Here is a 19504-nt window from a genome sequence, read left to right as displayed (position 1 = left end):
AAAAATCAAACCGGTACAACAATTACAAAAAAACCGGATTCAGTATCTGAACCGGTTTACACGTGCCGATCTAGTCCCACATGTGCCAACCCCAAAAATGCACCATTTAAAATCCAGCATTTTGAAGAAAAATTCTATTCATATATCGTTAACCGTTTTTTTCCCCTTAATAACACACAACCAATCATTTCAATAGAAAAAAAAAAGAGAAAAAAATCTCAACTATTTTTTTTTCTCTGTTCTTGATATTTTTTTTCAAGCCTAGTTTTGTTTGATTTCAAAAAGTGTTTATTTTTTAGTCATTATTTTCTTTTTTGGTTCAAAAAAAGAACCAAAAAAGATCATTTTTAAGCAAGAAGAAGTCATGGAATTGAAGGATATGGTGGTTCTTGTGTCACGCTCCGGACGGCATTTGCAACGTTACAACAAGGGTCGTCGCCAAGTTGTAGGGTACGTACTCCCGTGTAACTATTAAGAGACGGATTCATAATTTAAATTGAACTCGTTATTTGAAATTATAAGTTAAGAGTTTGATGTTTGTGGTATTTTTTGTGTTGGTTGAGGTGTATATAGATGTTTCGTGTTGAAAATGTTGGTTAGTTTGTGAAATTGTTGTTCAAAAGTTTCATTCCCACCGTGAGGTGGAGTCGGGATTGGAAACTTAATTAATGATTTAGAGACGGATTTAGAATTTAAACTGAACTCGTTGTGAAATTATAAGTTAAGAATTTGATGTTTGTTGTATGTTTTGTGTTGGTTAAGGTGTATATCGATGTTTCGTGTCGAAAATGTTGGTTAGTTTGTGAACCTTTTGTTCAAAAATTTCATCTTGAGTCGGAGTCATGATTTGAAACTTATTAATGACTTTTACTTATTTAATGGATTTCTTAGGAGAATAGCATGGTTTGGATCAAAATTACTAGGTTTGATCGAACGTGAAAGTCATACCTCCCCCTTCTTAGTTTTCTTTTGCATTTCAGGTTAATTGATAATCTAAATGTTTATGTTTTGTTTTCATGATTTAATTTCTGGGTTAGAACAACATTGTTTAAACAATAATGTTAACAATGATTTTTTTTTCTAAAGAAATATTTTGGTTTGGAGAGTTGACTTCAAGGAAAAACTAAAAGAGATGGTCAATTGGTCATCTTCCTCTATGATTCCAAATTGCAATTGACTTATTCAACATTTACCCCCTTGTCTTTTTGAGTTGATTTTTTCTACACATTTTTTGTAGAAATGTGTTGATTTTTTTTCTTCATATTTTTGGCATCAAAGTTTTGATATTTTGAATGCAATTTGTCCTTTGGATTTTACAAAGTTTTCCTTTTAAAGATTTTTGTGTTTGTACTTTAGGGCAATATATCATTAGTTATGACTTCGATAGAACTGAGTAACGTACTTTGACTCAAACAAGTAATTTATTCAGAACCTTATAAGCAAAACATAACTATGTTGTCTATTTTTCTTTTTTGATTTCTTGAAAAAAATCAGAAATTCATGTGGTGTTTGGCTAACTTTATTCAACTCATCACATGTCTTGTTTTTTTCCCCTGGGAAAAAGGACATTCTTTTATGTTTAATTAAAGAATAGTTATGGCATAATTTGATACCATTTTCTAGATTTTAATAGTAAAGACTATTACTGAACATGGATGTACAATTTTTAAAAAAATGTTATCACATGGATTTGACTTTATTGTATGATTTTCATGTGGAAAGACATTTTTTTGATGAATTATTAACTATATCGATTTCTTTGATCATGTATTTTTCGCAGATGTATACCTTATAGATATAAAGACTTCATCGAGTTATCGTTGGTAGATGAAGATGCATTTGAAGTTCTTCTAATAAGTCCACAAAGAAAAGGCAAAGGATTGTTATTCCCAAAGGTAGCTACTATACTCCCCCCTTCCCAACTCCCAAGTCTACTTACGTGACGATGTTTGACTGAACATGATGTTTAACAGAAGAAAGAAAGACTTCTCGAACTTATAGTTTAAAGCATATTATAGACATTTTTGTGACTATAGATCATATCGACTCGTTAAGAGAGAAATGTAAAATGTCATTCTTCTAAGTCTCGATTTTGAATACAAATTCCTTTTCTTGTTATGGTAGGGAGGTTGGGAAGAAGATGAAACGATTGAGGATGCAGCACAACGTGAGACAATAGAGGAAGCCGGAGTACGAGGTGAAGTTGAGGTTCGTTCTCCCTCATGATCTCTTTTTATGTGAAAAATAAGAAACAAAATCTTCGCGTTAACTTGTTTATTACATCAAATAAATGATTGTAACAAGTTTCAATCTTTTGGTTTTTCGATTACTTTTGCAGTGCAAACTTGGAACATGGTACTTTGAGAACAAAACCGGTGACACTGCCTATGAAGGACATATGTTTCCTCTGTTCGTAACAGAGGAACTAGACTATTGGCCTGAGAAAGAGATTCGCGAAAGAACTTGGGTATGCAATAATAATATACTCATGTGACATAAATAATATCACATCTTCGTCTTAGCTGACAAGTATTTTTCCAAATTGTAGATGAATGTGCGCGAAGCAAGAAAACTATGCCAAAATGGATGGATGAAAGAAGCATTGGAAGTATTAGTAAGTCGTCTCACATCACAAATAAGCAAGCAAACCAAAGGGGAACTATTTCAAGGAATCGAACGTACCTCAAGTGGTAGAACAATTATTCTTCCATGGGGATGTAGAGCTCAAATACTTTCTCCACCACTATCAAATTCTACTGAAGAAGCATAATCGATCGATCCACTACTGAACCAACATGGTTGAAGTAGTTTGTGAATAGGAATTAATCGTTGATAATGGGTAAATCTAGCACGTGGATTAAGTAGTTCATGAGAGTAACAACTCCAATTTTAAAAGAACAAATAAAAAAAATTGTAGTAGAGGTTAGTCATAGGAGTATGTTGTTTGTTTGTTATTTTAGAATTGGAGTTGTACATTGGCTTTAGGCTTAGAAATGAAGTCTAATGTAATCCTTATATTAGCAAAAAGATGTAGTTAATTTACTAAAGTTTAGTAGTTATTAATTATTAGTTGTATTAGCTAGTATTAAGTTTTATTTAATCATATAAAGCTTAATAAAGTAATGATTATTTGTAAGTAGCTCATGGAAAGAGTGATGTTGGAAAATTATTAATGCATCGAATTATTGGATGTTCTCATTGTTTTTCTGAGGAATTTTGCTAGCAAAGTTACAAGGAAATGGGTACTCGCATTGTATTTACATCAAATCATAAAAGTTTATCATAGGTAAGTTGTTTAATATAATGTGAGAATTCTGTTTCAATTCTTGGTTATTCTACAAGGTAACAATAGTTGTTTTTGAGCAAAATACAATATATCAACTCATGTGCATTGTTCATTTGACTTGTCATCCTTTTTCTGAGTTATTTTCAATGATTTTTGAAATCTTAAAGGTTAAATCGATAACTGAACTGCTAAATTGATATTTTAATCTTTAATGGTTTAGTACGTCTACAAATCGATAACCAATAAATCAAATTGATAAACTTCAAAATTGAACCAAAGACCAATACTTTGGTAGATGGTCTAATCAGTTTCAATATGTATTTTAATACATAGATGATGATAGTTAATGTAAAAAAAAGTAACAACTAGTTGATGTATGAAATCGGAAAAAAAAAAAGATGTATGAAATTCACAAAAATGGATTGATAAGGTAGTGTTTTGACCATTCATAAATTTAACATTTTATATAATGAAAACCTCAAACCGTCAAACGTATTATCAACTATCATAAATGACTCATTCATTTTATTTGTGATAAATTAGACTCACATATATCAGTACCGTTACAACGTTACCCAAAGTGCCACTATGTATTGATGGAGAACATAACCAATTTTCAAATATCAGATTAGAGGTCCACGTCACTTACCAGTTCCACCAAATTAAAACCCAACCCAATTAAATCAACCCGCCCCCAAATTAAACCCGACCCACCTCCCTTTTAGCCCAAAACCAGTCAGCCACTTTGTCTTCTTCACTGTCCCGGCGAAGAGCTTCTAGCTCCGGTGAACCGGAGCAACTAGCGACGCAACACTCGTTTCTGGTGTTGTGGATCTTGTTCTTTTTAAGTTGGTTCTTTTTTTTTTCTACTTGATTTTGTGCATACTCCTTTTTTTTTTTTTGTATATAAATTTGTTTGATAATTGCTATTGTTCAGTAAAATGCACTAAATTGAACTTGTTGCTGCTGTTAACTTAAAGGTACCAAGGTTGAAGATGTATATTTTATAGAGTTTGAGTAAATTATACAATGTTTTGGTTGGAAATGTTTATGAAAAATATATGAGATTGAGGAATAGTACTATCACTATGTTCCAACTTATACGACATACTTCCTTTTTTTTTTTTTTTTAAATTAATTGCAGTTGATGATTCTTCTTTTCCAAAACAAAAATTGTTTCTTTTGTTTTCACTAGGACCCATAGTTTTTTTCTTTTCTTTTTTGAAGTCAAGTTGTTTGTTTTGGTGACAAAGAAAGCCATTAACATAATTTACAATTTTTTATAAAAAAGCAAACTGTTTTCATCCATAAATTTGTTTAAGGAGAGGACCATCTGATTCACTTTTACTTTTTTGAAGGAATTTCCTAGTTCCTTCTATTTAAATTGGAAGAAAATCCTAATAATTCTAATCTATAGTGGAGTAGATCATTAAGAATCTTTCATTTTCTTTCTATTACCTCATCTACAATCTGTAAAGACAGTTTGTATTTTCTTTTTTAGATGTACAATTGAATCCATGTCATCTTCTTCTTCTATTGCGAATGATTCACAATATTGTCCTCGATGGAAGTATGATGTCTTTCTAAGTTTTAGAGGTGAAGACACTCGGAGAACATTTACGGGTCACTTGTACGAAGGTTTGAAAAATAGGGGAATATTCACCTTTCAAGATGATAAAAGGCTAGAGCATGGCGATTCCATCCCAGAAGAACTGTTGAAAGCTATAGAAGAGTCTCAAGTTGCACTCATCGTTTTCTCAAGGAATTATGCTACATCGAGGTGGTGCTTGAATGAACTAGTGAAGATCATGGAATGCAAGGAGGAAGAAAATGGACAAACAGTCATACCGATCTTCTATGATGTGGATCCATCACATGTTCGATACCAAAGTGAGAGCTTTGCAGAAGCATTTGCCAAACATGAAGTAAGGTACCAGGATGATGTTGAGGGGATGCAAAAGGTGCAAGGATGGAGAACTGCCCTAACTGCTGTCGCAAATCTAAAGGGATATGATATCCGTGATGGGTGAGTTGAAAACACATAATTGCTTTTACTGGAAAAAATTTAATAGTATTTAGCTATTACCGTGAACTATAATGTTTCCTATTTAATACGCTCCAGAACATTAAAAATATGAAATACTTACTAACACTTACTAACACTTGACTTCCTCACATTGTCCACAATCAATCTTCCTATTTATGTAGGATTGAATCAGAGAAAATTCAGCTGATCGTCCACCACATCTCTTCCAAATTTTGCAAGAGTGCTCATTCTTTATCTTTTTTGCAAGATGTTGTGGGAATAAATGCTCATTTAGAGAAACTAAAATCCCGATTTCAAATAGAAGTCAATGATGTTCGGATTGTAGGGATCTGGGGAATAGGCGGAGTCGGTAAAACGACAATAGCAAAAGCCATCTTTGATACTCTATCTTATCAATTTAAAGCTACTTGTTTTCTTGCCGATGTTAAAGAAAATGCAAGAAAGAATCAACTGCATTCTTTACAAAATACCCTTCTCTCTGAACTGTTAAGAAAAAAAGATGATTACGTCAATAATAAGTATGATGGGAAGTGCATGATTCCGAGCAAACTTTGTTCTATGAAGGTGCTAATTGTGCTTGATGACATAGATCATGGTGATCATTTGGAGTATTTAGCAGGTGATGTTGGTTGGTTTGGTAATGGCAGCAGAGTTATTGTAACAACTAGAAATAGACATTTGATAGAGAAGGATAATGCAATTTACAAAGTGCCTACACTACCTGATCATGAAGCAATGCAATTGTTCAATAAGCATGCTTTTAAAAAAGAAGTTCCAAATGAGTGTTGTAAGAAGTTATCGTTGGAGGTAGTAAATCAGGCTAAAGGCCTTCCTTTAGCCCTCAAGGTGTGGGGTTCTTTGCTGCATAAGAAAGACCTTATTCAGTGGAGAAGAACGGTAGACCAAATAAAGAAAAACTCTAATTCAGAAATTGTTGAAAAACTAAAAATAAGTTATGATGGGCTGGAGCCCGAAGAGCAAAAGATATTTCTAGATATCGCATGTTTCTTCCGAGGAGATTATAGAGAAGACGTCATGGAAATTGTTGAGAGCTATGATTCTGGAGCTGAGTACATATTGGATGTCCTAATTGACAAATCCCTTGTGTTCATCAATAAATATGATAGAGTTGAAATGCATGACTTGATTGAAGATATGGGCAAATACATAGTGAAAATGCAAAAGGATTCCGGAAAACGTAGCAGAGTATGGAATGTTGAAGATTTCGAAGATGTGATGACGGACAATATGGTAAGTAAGCTAAACAATGCAATAGCATTCATATTTCAAAGATATATATATATATATATATATATATATATATATACACACTCTCTGTTCCTCTTGCTTCATATCCTCATGCACAAGTCATTTAAGTTGTTTACTTGCCTAGCTATTTCAAATCCACACTACCTAGTTTGTTTATCTCATGTTAATAAGTTATGAATTACTCTAATATAGCCACTTGATATATTTAATCTTATATCACTCTTTGGATTAAATTGAAATTTATACGATATTAAATTTGTACGTACTAATTTAATCAATAATTTTTTAAAAGCTAATATCACCCATTTATTTACCTTGAGTAAATTTTTATAAAATAAAATTAAGGAGGGCCAAAATCCATATCAGTTCACTTGATCATTGGTTAGTTTTTATTTTAAAAATGACAATTATTGGCACTGTTTCAGTTACCATTTTGTTTTATGAGCATGGAAAACTTTTTAACTTGAGTCTAATATACTTCTTGAAGAAACCCTACCCTGTATTTTAAAACCAGGTTCTTAAATACTGTACAAGATAATTGCTTTAACAAATCAAGACAATGATATATCGTGGAAACCTTCCTAACTCTAGGAAAGGAAAAACCACATCAAAGTTTTTATTAATTCAAGATTACAACTTGATGAACAAAACGCAACAGGATGCTCAATAATCAAAAGACAAATAATAGAGAAGAAGAAAGAGAAGAGAAAATAGTGATAACTATTTTGCAGAGGAGGAGTTGCAGGTTGTATTATTTAATACGTTTAGTGGCCTAATATAGGCTTACAAAAATTTGTGGAATCATAATCCCACTAAACTACTTGCCCTAAACTCTAGGAAAACAAATCTGCACTAACTACAACTAGGAAAATATCAGGAACTAATTTTTATAACAAAGTGACAACTAACAGCTAGAAAATAGCTACTGCAAGACTTAGTCAAACTAAAGAAAATATGCTGATGTTGTACGACTTTAACACCTCTTCTCGACATCAGCTCTAGTCTTAGCAAGGCATAGCTCCTGACGAAAACTTCGAACTTTTTGGCATATAAGCCTTTTGTGAACAAGTCTGCAATTTGTTGTTCTGTTTGAATATGCTTCAAGTTGATCTCTCCTTGTAACACTTTTTCTCTGATGAAGTGGTAATGTATTTCCACATGCTTAGTCCTTGCATGAAAGACGGGATTTTCAGCTAAACTGATTGCTGACTGATTGTCACAGAACAAGGAAACTGCATAGCCAACTGGTTGCTTTAAATCTTTCATCAGCAGCATAAGCCATGTACTTTCTTGAGCTGCAACTGCTGCTGCCCGATACTCAGCTTCTGTTGTTGACTGCGACACCGTTGGCTGCCTTTTGCTGCACCAAGAAACAGCTCCAGCTCCAAGCTTAAACACAAATCCAGTAGTTGAACGACAAGTATCATGATCTCCTGCATAGTCAGAGTCGCAGTAACCAACCAACTTGCGTTCTTCACTTCTTTTATACAGAAGACCATAACCAATTGTACTTTTCACATATCTTAGCATTCGTCGAGCAGCCTCCATATGGTGCTTCTTTGGATTGTGCATGTAGTGACTCATCACACCAACTCCAAAAGAAATATCGGGTCGAGTCTGAGTTAAATAAATCAGACTACCTACCAATTGCCGATACTTTGTCACATCTTCTAAATCTTTTCCTTCGTGTGCACACATTTTGACATTTGGTTAAATTGGAGTTGCAATTGGCTTGCACTCCAACATTCTAAATTTCTTCAAAAAGTCTATGGAATACTTTTGTTGATGAAGAAAAATTCCTCCTTGAGTACGATCAACCTCCACACCAAGAAAATGATTAAGCTGTCCAAGTTCTTTCATATGAAATCGGACAGATAAATTTTCCTTCGTTTGAATGATTTCTTCTTCATTATCCTGAGTTACAATCAAATCATCAACATATACTAGCACTATAGCTAGCTTCCCTCCATCGACTTTGACAAACAAACTTGAATCTGCAGATGTAATTAAATAACCAATTTGAGTTAAAAATTCAGCAATTTTACCGTACCAGGCCTTTGGTGATTGCTTTAATCCATAGAGCGCCTTCCGCAACTTACAAATATATCCAGGGTGCTCTTGACTTTGGAAACCCATTGGTTGAGCCATGTAAATCTCCCGATCCAGTTCCTCATGTAAAAATGCATTTTTAACATCCATCTGCCACAAATTCCAATCTTTGCTAGCAACAAGTGCAAGTAAGACTTGCACAGTTGTAAACTTCACCACTGGACTGAAAGTTTCAGCATAATCCAAACCATATTCTTGAGTAAAACCTCGAGCTACCAAACGAGCTTTATGCCTCTCCACCAACCCATTTGTGCGACGTTTTATTTTATAAACCCATCTACATGATATAGGTTTCACATCTTTTGGCTTCGGCACAAGTTCCCAGGTTTGATTTTGTTCTAGTGCGGCGATCTCCTCCTCTATTGCTCTAGTCCATGCTAAGTTTTGAGATGCTTGTTCAAAGCTTTCAGGTTCTTTTCCAGATTCATCCTCTATTGTTGCTGCATTGGCATATTTGGGGTTTTCTCTCCGAATCCGTTCTGACCTTCTCGTCTCGGATTGTGGAACAACTGGTACTTCTCCTTCATTTGTTTCACCAGCTGGTGCTTCTCCTTCATTTGTTTCACTACCTTCACATGTTGGCTGGTGAACAATTGATTGCCCAAAAGTATGAGTTGCGCCTTGTTCAACATTGGCATCTTCACTTGATCGAATATAAGTAATTTGCAACTTATTTCTCAGATCAGTTTGGTCCAGTAATATCTCCTTTTCTGCAGACCACCATGAAGAGGTTTCATCAAATACAACATGTCGTGATGTATAACACCTTCCAGTTGTAGGGTCACTACATTTCCACCCTTTTCTTTGATTATCATAGTCTATAAAAATGCATTTAACAGCTTTCTTGTCCAATTTGCTACGTAACTGATCAGGTATAAAAACATAGAATACACATCCAAATACTCGCAAATAACTGACATTAGCTTTTATATTCCACAACTTCTCAAAAGGTGAAAGAAAACCTAACCTTTGTTGAGGAAGTCTGTTGATGACATATGATGCAGTCCTCATTGCTTCTGCCAAAATCTTCCTGGGACATTCTTGGCATGTAACATAGTGTGACATATTTCTGCTAAATGCCTATTCTTCCTCTCTGCAATGCCATTTTGCTGCGGTGTGTAGGCACAAGTATATTGATGGTGAATTCCGCATTCCCTTAGGTATTGAGAGAACTCAACTGAATTGTATTCCCCTCCGTTGTCTGTTCTTAAACAACAAATTTTCTTGCTGACTTCTCCCTCAACACTTTCCCTAAACTCTTTAAACTTAGAAAAAGAATCTGATTTTTCTTTCATAAAGAAAAAAATCATCAATAAAGGTCACCATGTACTTCATTCCACCAATTGATGATTGCTTTACCGGTCCAAACACATCCGAATGAACTAATTGTAGTGGTTCATCGGCTTTAAATTTGGATTCTTCAAACGGCAATTGGTGAGCTTTACCATACTGGCATCCTGCACAAACAACGTCTGCTTTTACTTCAAGCTAGGGAAGACCCTTGATCATTGACTGCTTCATCATCACAGTTAGCTTGGAATAACTTATCTGAGCTAATCTCATATGCCACAAATCTGCAGTCTCATTATTTTTTGTCTTCTCTACGTATGTAGACTCTGCAGACATTACATACACTGATTCTAATCTCCTCCCTTTCATAATTGGATTTTCTAGGTTCTTGAGATCTTGATATATCCTCACATCATCAGGACCAAATAGAACGTAGTTTCCACATGTTGTTAATTGTGACACCGAAAGCAAGTTTTTCTTCATACCGGGAACATGATAGACATTTTGAAGTGACATCTGGTTGGTCCCATGTTGAAGAGAAACTGTCGTCTTACCAATATGAGCTATCGGTAATTTTGAATCATTGGCTGTCACCACAACCCGACTACCCTTGTACACTGACGGGTTCTGCAACTTTTGCTTATCACCTGCCATATGATTTGCACAACCCGAATCAACGATCTAGTCATTCTCATGATCAATTGATTTAGATATTGTCGTTGTAAGTGCTAAATCTTCCTCTTCAATAGCAAAAAAGGCTTTGGCATCCCAAACATCTTCACTATTCTCGTTTGGATTTGAGGTAGTAGCGTTACTTTCCACGGGCTGTTTCTTGAACCAACAGTCCTTTTCCATATGACCCTTCTTCCCACAATTGTAACACTTCACTTCAAATCTTTTCTCGTTCTTTTGATTCTTCGGAACTCCCTTTGAGCGAAAATTTTCATCTCTCTGAAAACTTTTCTTCTTAGACCCACCAGCAGATTGATGCTTGATGTTCCTACTTTTGTTGGTGTAGAGGGTTTCTTCCTCATTCTTCACCGAGAGTCCTGCCATTTGCTTTGCCATGGCTTCTTGACCAGCTAGCAGATTTTCAAATTCAACAAGTGATGGTTGTGTTGGCCATCCCTGTACAGCAGTAACAAATCCTCTGAATTCAGGTCTCAAACCATGAATAATAATTCGCTTTACCCTGGTTTCTCCAATTGGCGCTGTAGGATCCAAATATGAAATTTCACGGCATATCTTTTTGACTCTATGGAAGTATTGGGCAATCGTTAAATCACGTTGATTAGACGATAACAACTCGTTCTCCAAGAGTTGCAGCCTTGCATCATTCTTCTTTGAGAAAAGTGCAGCAAGTATGCCCCATGCTTCTTTTGGTGATTTAACATCACGAACATGCTCCAACACATCCTCATCGATTGTTGTTTCCAGCGCAAACATTGCTTTGCCTGCTTTTATCTTCCACTTATGTAACGTTCCATTTGCATCCTCTGCCTCAGGTTGTGCAACTTCGCTTTCGTTGACAACTTCCCAGAGATCTTGACCTTGCATATATGACATTATACATGTTTCCCATGTATTATAATTCTGATTATTGAGCTTTTTGATTCCGCCAACTACTTAAAGGTCATTCATTGTGCTGGCTCTGATACCAAATGATGAACAAAACACAACAGGACACTCAATAATCAAAAGACAAATAATAGAGAAGAAGAAAGAGAAGAGAAAACAGTGAAAACTATTTTGCAGAGGAGGAGTTGCAGGTTGTATTATTTAATATGTTTAGTGGCCTAATATAGGCTTACAGAAATTTGTGGAATCATAATCCCACTAAACTACTTGCCCTAAACTCTAGGAAAACAAATCTGCACTAACTACAACTAGGAAAATATCAGGAACTAATTTTTATAACAAAGTGAAACTAACAGCTAGAAAATAGCTACTGCAAGACTAGTCAAACTAAAGAAAATATGCTGATGTTGTACGACTTTAACACAACTTGGTTAATCAATGAACTTAAATCTAAAAACTTCTATCCTTTCGATTATCTCTAATCGAACCCTCTACTCTCCGAGAAGTCAAACTCGCTTCTTGTTTACAAAAACTCACAAACTCTCTCTTAACTCTAACCCCAAGAAGTCAAACCCACTTATTGTTTACAAAACTCACAACCTCTCTCTCACACTTTTCCTAGACACTGATTCAATCAACGAATCAATGCGACTCACCGAAGTTCTAACTCATGGAACTTCTTTTGTTCTCTTCTTCTCTGACTATCTTTGGCCCTCACAATATTTCTCTCTCTCTCTTGCTCTCAACTCTCGTATTTGTGAAGACTGAATCTTCTTTCTTCTGCCGTGTCCTTTTATAGACATTTAAGGAAATAATCCTAGTTGATTCGTACTCGAATACTTTTCCTTTTTGGACTCGTCTTCCCCTTTTTCCTTATTTGTATTGATTTTGCCTTTATATATATAGATTTCCTCTTTTGGCTTGACTTTCTCTTCTTTATTTAAATTGCCGCCACTTTGCTTTGGTCTTCTTTTCCCGCCTTTTCTTTTCATTAAATTCGGGAACAACTATACGGACCTGGTTCATGCGTTTGTCATCATCAAAATAAATAATAAAATCTATTGACGAAGGGATTCATCACTTCTCAAAAAATGTATCATCAAAAAATAAAATTAATTACGCAAAGCATTTCTTTTAAGCGACATATTTATTTTCTTAACAAATACTTAACTAATAATTGTACTTAAATTTTATTTAATGGCGCTGGCTTCTTCAAGAACTTCAAGTGCAATAATAAATAATACAAAACATGAAAAAAATTTGCATTTGGGGGTAGAGTAAGAAAATAATGATATTGATAAGTGAATTGTACACGACATGTGAAGTTATGATTTGTTGACTCATGATCTTTTTATAGGGGCCCATGGCAGTGGAAGCAATCTGGTTTACATATTCTGAAAAACTATGCTTTAGCAAAGAGGCAATGAAATATATGCAAAGGCTTAGGATATTAAGCATACAAAGTTATCCATGGGCTTCCCCAAGTGATTCAGAAGATATTCCCAACAACTCCATTGAGTACCTGCCCAACAACTTGTGTTGGTTTGTTTGGCATGATTATCCTTGGAAGTTATTGCCAGAAAAGGCTTGTTCATCTTGATCTCTCGGGGAGTTCATTGCATCATTTATGGAATGAAACAAAGGTACCATTCTATTTGAGATACTTTATATTTTTTCTTGTCCTAGAATTATGATTCTTGTGTTTAAAGGACATAAGTTATTAATTCCACAAACTCAAATTAATGTATTTTATAGTATTTTGGGATGTTCTCATATTATTACTATAATAGCATAGGTTTTTAACCTCTGCGAATTGCATTTCTAACCTTTGCAAATCACCCATTTTTTGGTAGTGAATACTTATTGAGAAAGTCTTGCCCTATTTATAGATCAAGGATCTTTCCTTCTTCAATTGGATCTTGGTTACTTTTGTAGTGGTTCCTACTTCTTGTAGGATTAGGCATCCTATTTTAACTGGCATTGTTCATTATGTGCTTCCTCTTTATTGTAGGACTCCTTTATAAATGGAAACTTTCTGTACTGGTTTCTTGTTGATAAAGCAATCCCTCCACCGCTTTATAACTTCTAATTCGCATGGTTGACATTCTCCTTATCCTAGTCGGATTCGGTCTGAAAGGAACATGTCGGCACAAACTGCTCCTTTCATCTGTCCCCTTATTTGTCAATCATCAAAATCTTTTTCGATCTAACAGGAACTGTATTATTTCTATTCGGCCATTGTATTCTAACCAAGTTTTTGGCTCTAAATTTGATCCCAAAACCAAAAAAATAAAGAACAATTGAAACAAATAGTCATTACAGCTAAAGAATAATAATAATAAAAAATCGGTTTAAAATGTGCATTCTATCAAGACGAAGCAAGACTAAATAGTGTACTTTAAAATATCCCACACTTGGAAGCTAATTTTTTAATTTTCTTTACACTCACACGCCTAAAAAGGTGTATTCATACTCTTTTCCACATCAACGTCTAGGGGTAAATGATAACAGATAGTCAAGTATAGGGGAGACTTAAGAGTACAATTGGAATATTCAAATGTGCACCAAAAAAAATATGCTACAGTTAAGGTCTTTTTTCTTGTTTAGATATTTTATCTTTTATTTATAATACTGAATGAAATTTTAGAGCTCCCACGCGGCTATCTAAAGAATGAAGAATCGCTACTGAAGAGAGTGAGTGTAGTAAGTAAGCACGGAATGAGCTAAATAGAAATTGCAGCAACAAACATTTTTAGCTAGTCATATAAAGTAAATTAAACAATTTCCAATTTCACACGTTGATTCATAATCTAAAAATGTCATTTACTACTTAAACTCATTTTTCATCATTCCTTCTGTGTTTTGAATAGCAGGCATTGTCGTCTCTACGAAGGATAGATCTAAGTCACTCCAAAAGCCTGAAGAGAACACCTGATTTTATGGGGATGCCAAATTTGGAGTATTTGGATCTAGAGGAATGTATGAGTCTTGAAGAGGTTCACCATTCCTTGAGATGTACCAGAAAACTCATTCAGTTAAATTTGAATTCGTGTGGAAGTCTTAAGAGGTTTCCATATGTTAATGCGGAATCTCTTGAATCTCTAGATCTAAGCTTCTGCTCTAGTTTAAAGAAATTTCCAGAAATTCTCGGAAGAATGAAGCCGGAGTTAGAGATTATGATGCCATTCTCTGGGATAATGGAACTACCATCATCTATCATTAGTCTCCAAGCTTATCTTACAGAGCTAGATTTGAGTAAAATGGATAACCTTGTATCTCTTCCAAGCAGCATTTGTAAGTTGAAAGGTTTGATGAAGCTAATTGTGTGGAGGTGCTCTAAACTTGAAAGCTTGCCAGAAGAGATAGGTGATTTAGAAAACTTGGAGGAGCTTGATGCCAGAGATACTCTAATCTCACGACCTCCGTCTTCCATAGTCCGATTGAACAAGCTTAAATTATTAACTTTTAAAAAAGATAAATCAGAAGACAAAGCGTACTTTGTGTTCCCTCAGGTGAATGAAGGGTTACCCTCATTGGTTGCTCTGGATCTCAGTGACTGCAATTTAATTGATGGAGGACTTCCGGAAGACATTGGATCCTTATCCTCTTTGGAAACGTTTCATCTCAATGGAAATAATTTTGAGCATTTGCCTCGAAGCATAGCCCAGCTTGGTGCTCTTCGATCCTTGGACTTATCAGATTGCAAGAGGCTTACACAGCTGCCAGAAGACATTGGATGCTTATCCTGTTTAAAAAAGTTGAATCTCAGTGGAAATAATTTTGAGTATTTGCCTCGTAGCATAGCCCAGCTTGGTGCTCTTGAATACTTGCACTTATCAGATGGCAAGAGGCTTACACAGCTGCCAGAAGACATTGGATGCTTATCCTCTTTAAAAAAGTTGAATCTCAGTGGACATAATTTTGAGTATTTGCCTCGTAGCATAGCCCTGCTTGGTGCTCTTGAATACTTGCACTTATCAGATTGCAAGAGGCTTATACAGCTGCCAGAATTTCCACAACAATTACATACAATTGATGCAGATTGGAGCAATTCTTCGATCTGTAATTCATTGTTTCAGAATATCTCATTATTGCACCCTGACACCTCTGATTCACATTCCTTGTCACTTAGAGTGTTTACAAGTAGGCCGAAGAATATCCCAAGTTGGTTCCACCTTCGGGGAACTGGTACAAGTGTATTAGTCAATTTGCCTATGAATTGGTATGCAACAGATAACTTCTTGGGATTTGCTGTATGTTACTCTGGCGAATTAATTGACATTACAGCTCATTTGATTCCCTTATGTGATGCTGGGATGTCGTTGATGACCCAAAAACTTGCTTTATCCAACCATGCAGAATATCTTGATGATATTAATTTTTTCTTGGTACCTCTTGGTGGCTTATGGGATGCATCTAATGCAAATGGAAAAACACCAAATGACTGTGAGATTATTTGTTTATTTTTTGGAGAAATGAAAGAATTTGGAGTTCGTTTGTTGTATAAAGATGAAGCTGAGCTTTGCATTGGGATAAGGAAGAGCAGATATGAAGAGGCCAGTTGCTCCTCTTCAAAGAAACAAAGGTCATAAGTAGATTAAATATAGGTATATATATTTATTGGTAACGAAATTGTGTTCTCTCTTTATATGTAAATTATTTCTTCACTATTTCATGATTCGATGTACTAACAAGTTTTATTCTGATTTTTGATTGGTTTGGCAGATGGTACTTTGGGGATACTGCCTATGAAGGGAACATGTTTTCTGAAAAAGGGACTCACCAAAGAACTTGGGTATGCAAAAATTCATTGCCTCGCAAAGCATTGGGAATTTCATTAAATTACCTCACATCTTGTGAGTTGCATCATAACTTGGTGCTCCATCTCTACTCATCTGTATCTAGTTGGGTATTACATCAGATAAAATATGTTACCATTATCAAAAACATAAGATAAATGACAGAATACTAGATGTGATAGAGTTAATGGCTTATGACATCCTCGACTTGTGTCATGTCTTGGTTCTCCATCACAATGCATTTACTTATAAGTGGTTGTAACAAGTTTTATTCTGGTTTTGGATTACTTATGCAGAGAAAACTGGGAAGCGGAGAACAAACACGGTGATTCTGCCTGTGAAGGGCACATGTTTCCTCTGTTTGTAACAGAACAACTCAACTCTTGGCCCGAGAGAGAGATTCATGATAGAACTTGGGTATGCAATAATTAATTCTATTTGGATTTCGTCTTTCTGTAGATGTACCCAACCGATATAAAGATTTCACTGGGTTATCATTTGTAGGTGTTATAAGTTCACAGAGAAAAGGTAAAGTGTATTACCCAAAGGTAGCAACTGATCCATGGCTTTAAAACTTACAATTTAGTTCATTTTGATGCTCTCTCAAAGAGGCAGCATGGAGTGAGACAGTGAGGGAAGCTGGACTGAAGGAAAATGTGAATCTGAACTGCAACAAGATCAGTTATAGTATGTAGAGCTGTTCTTATTTGACACGATCTTCAAGGGAGAAAGTGAGAGAGGGAAAATGTCTTTATTGAGTATGCCTGGAGATTTTAAAGTTGCTAATGTAGGTCATACAAATCATCGTTTTCTTTTGTCATAAGATTGAGTAGCTCACAAGTTCTTATTATATATTTTATCTAACAAAAAGTTATGTATATGAAGGTATTGAATATCGTTGGAGTCGTGGATGTTGTCAACAGAGAAGCGACTCATCGAGCTGCAACGATACAGTAAGGAGTGCACAACTCTCACTATTTAATTACATTTAACTACTGAAATCTAAGGATCTGTCTGTTTTCCAGCTTGTTGACATCAATCTTTATGAAAGCAATAAGTAACGTCTATGTTTTACTGTATGCAGTGCAAACTTGGAGTTTCGCGTTACACTGCATATGAAGGCCACACATTTCCTCTGCCTGAGAAAGAGATTCGCAAAAGAACTTGTGTATGTAATAATCCGTTCTCTTATATATTAGTAAAGGTGACACGACATCTCTCTTACACCAGCTAACGGAGCAAAGGGAACTATTTCCAGGAATCAAACGTATTCCACTGGAGTTGTGTGAATTAGAATCAGAGTTGTCAAAAGAGATGAACCTACCTATCTTTTGCTATCAGGAACATTGAATTATGATATTGAGTTTTCTCTTCTTTTTTAAAAAATCATTCATCTTGCTGGCAAAAGGAACTAAAAAAACTCCTTTTTTTTTTTTAGCAAATTTACCACTAGATAAAGTGTCCATCAGTCTTTTATTAAAAATTAAAAGATATCAATAAGAATAAGTACAAGTAAGGGATTTGAAAAAAAAGAGTACAAGTAAGGAAGGCTAGACATTACCTTACCGATTTAACTTGAAACATCATATCAATTTTATTGATATCCATTAGAACTCACTTTAGAATCAAAACATTTCTCAATAAAAATAATCTAAAAAGAAAGACATAAAGTGAAACTTTACCTAACAAATTGTGGGCCTTGTTTTTTTGAAATTGTAAGGTAATGCCCTAGCAATTTCTTTCTTTGTGACTGGCCAAGCATGAATAGTAGACTTCATTGTGTGTTAGGAGTTTAGCGAAAGGTGTGCAAATATTCTTCTTAGTTATGTTAAGGGTGTAAAAAATTAAATATACACTTGTAATAACAGAGTAATATTTAATCTTGATACTCGTCTAGCGATGTGTGAGCACCAAACACCCTTCACCTAGAGTGGCTCCGCTCATTACAATAATTCCATTTAACTTCTCCTAAATTTTTGTTTTTTCTCATTTGGGAAACTCTTTTTCTTTGAAGCTTTGTCCGCTTGTACTTTTAGCTGTCCATTTTGTAGTCCAGAGAATAGAGGGCAAGTTTTTTTTTGCCAAAATTCCAAAAGGACAACAAAAAAAAAAATTAAAGAGCAAAGGGGTAAAGGCACATGATCCCCACACCATAACCCAATTTTTTTAACGCGGTTAACAATGTAAAAAGAAAGGCACGTGTGAGGCCACGCCTTGTAAGGCGCATGGCTCTCACACCTAGTGGCGGAGCCGGAAATTTTATTAAGGGTGTCCAAGAATAATGGTGTGACTGTCAAAATAAAATTTTAAAAAAAATATTGTGCTATTTAGGTTCAAACCCGAAACTCCATCATTCAATTGGACACCCATTACCATTGCGCCAAAGGCACAACTTTTATCAAGGGTGTCCAACTTTAAATATATATCCTTTAAATGTAGAGTTTGACATATATATACAACATAATTTTTCGAAGAAGTATGCACTTTTTTTGACATGTTATATTGAAATGTGTACCATAACAAAAGGCTTGGGGGTTGTATATATGTGTATACTTACTTTACTAAACACACCCCACATGTATTTAACTCCATTTATTATTGAGGCAGGAGTTGGGTGACCTTTTCTCAATTTTTGTATGAATTCGTCAACTCCATGCACATGTGCCATACAAGGCGTGGCTTCACACACACCTTCCTTCTTATATTTTTGGGGTAAGGTGTGGGCATCCCGCGCATTAGCCCCTTTTCATTTTTTATTATCCTTTTGCAAGTTGGGTGACCTTTTCCTAATTTTTGTTGGAATTCGTCAACTTCATGCATGTACAATTGTCACAATCAAATATAAATGTGTGGAAGGCGTGAAGAAACTATTGTTCCATTGGAATGTAGAGCCCAAATGTAAGCAACTTATGAATCAGAGTTAATAGTAATATGGTCCAATTTTTCTTTGTGCAGATGAATAGTGGGTCCATAACCATAAATGATCTATCGAGAAACAATAGAAATTCAAATTAGTAGAAAAATAATATGTATGGCATAATTAATGCGTTAACTAAGTAGACATAAAGAAATTTCCTATTAATATTATTAGTTGACTGCAATGTTTATTTCTTCTTTCCTCTATAT

General features: G+C 35.0%; 1 protein-coding gene and 1 pseudogene across 1 annotated transcript; both read left to right on the top strand.

The window, feature by feature from the left end:
* Nucleotides 1–216: 216 nt before the first annotated feature.
* LOC125852784 (nudix hydrolase 18, mitochondrial-like) lies at nucleotides 217–3061 on the top strand. The gene is made up of 5 exons (XM_049532473.1): nucleotides 217–450; nucleotides 1781–1895; nucleotides 2125–2208; nucleotides 2339–2467; nucleotides 2549–3061. Exons 1-5 carry the CDS (start codon nucleotides 365–367, stop codon nucleotides 2768–2770), a joined length of 636 nt encoding a protein of 211 aa, XP_049388430.1. The 5' UTR covers nucleotides 217–364; the 3' UTR covers nucleotides 2771–3061.
* Nucleotides 3062–4663: 1602 nt separating this feature from the next.
* Nucleotides 4664–17728, top strand: LOC125852788 (TMV resistance protein N-like; annotated as a pseudogene).
* Nucleotides 17729–19504: the final 1776 nt, after the last annotated feature.

Source organism: Solanum stenotomum, unplaced genomic scaffold, assembly GCF_019186545.1.
Source record: "Solanum stenotomum isolate F172 unplaced genomic scaffold, ASM1918654v1 scaffold5093, whole genome shotgun sequence".
NCBI classification, from domain to species: Eukaryota; Viridiplantae; Streptophyta; class Magnoliopsida; order Solanales; family Solanaceae; genus Solanum; species Solanum stenotomum.
The sequence above is the reverse complement of the archived record's forward strand: the minus strand, read 5'-3'. Positions and strand labels throughout refer to the sequence as shown.

Excerpts from the sequence above, each read along its gene's own strand:
- LOC125852784 (XM_049532473.1), top strand. The coding sequence starts at position 365 with ATGGAATTGAAGGATATGGTGGTTCTTGTGTCACGCTCCGGACGGCAT. Across the intron at positions 1,896-2,124 it reads AAGGATTGTTATTCCCAAAG|GGAGGTTGGGAAGAAGATGA; the intron begins GTAGCTACTATA and ends TTGTTATGGTAG. Across the intron at positions 2,209-2,338 it reads GAGTACGAGGTGAAGTTGAG|TGCAAACTTGGAACATGGTA; the intron begins GTTCGTTCTCCC and ends TTACTTTTGCAG.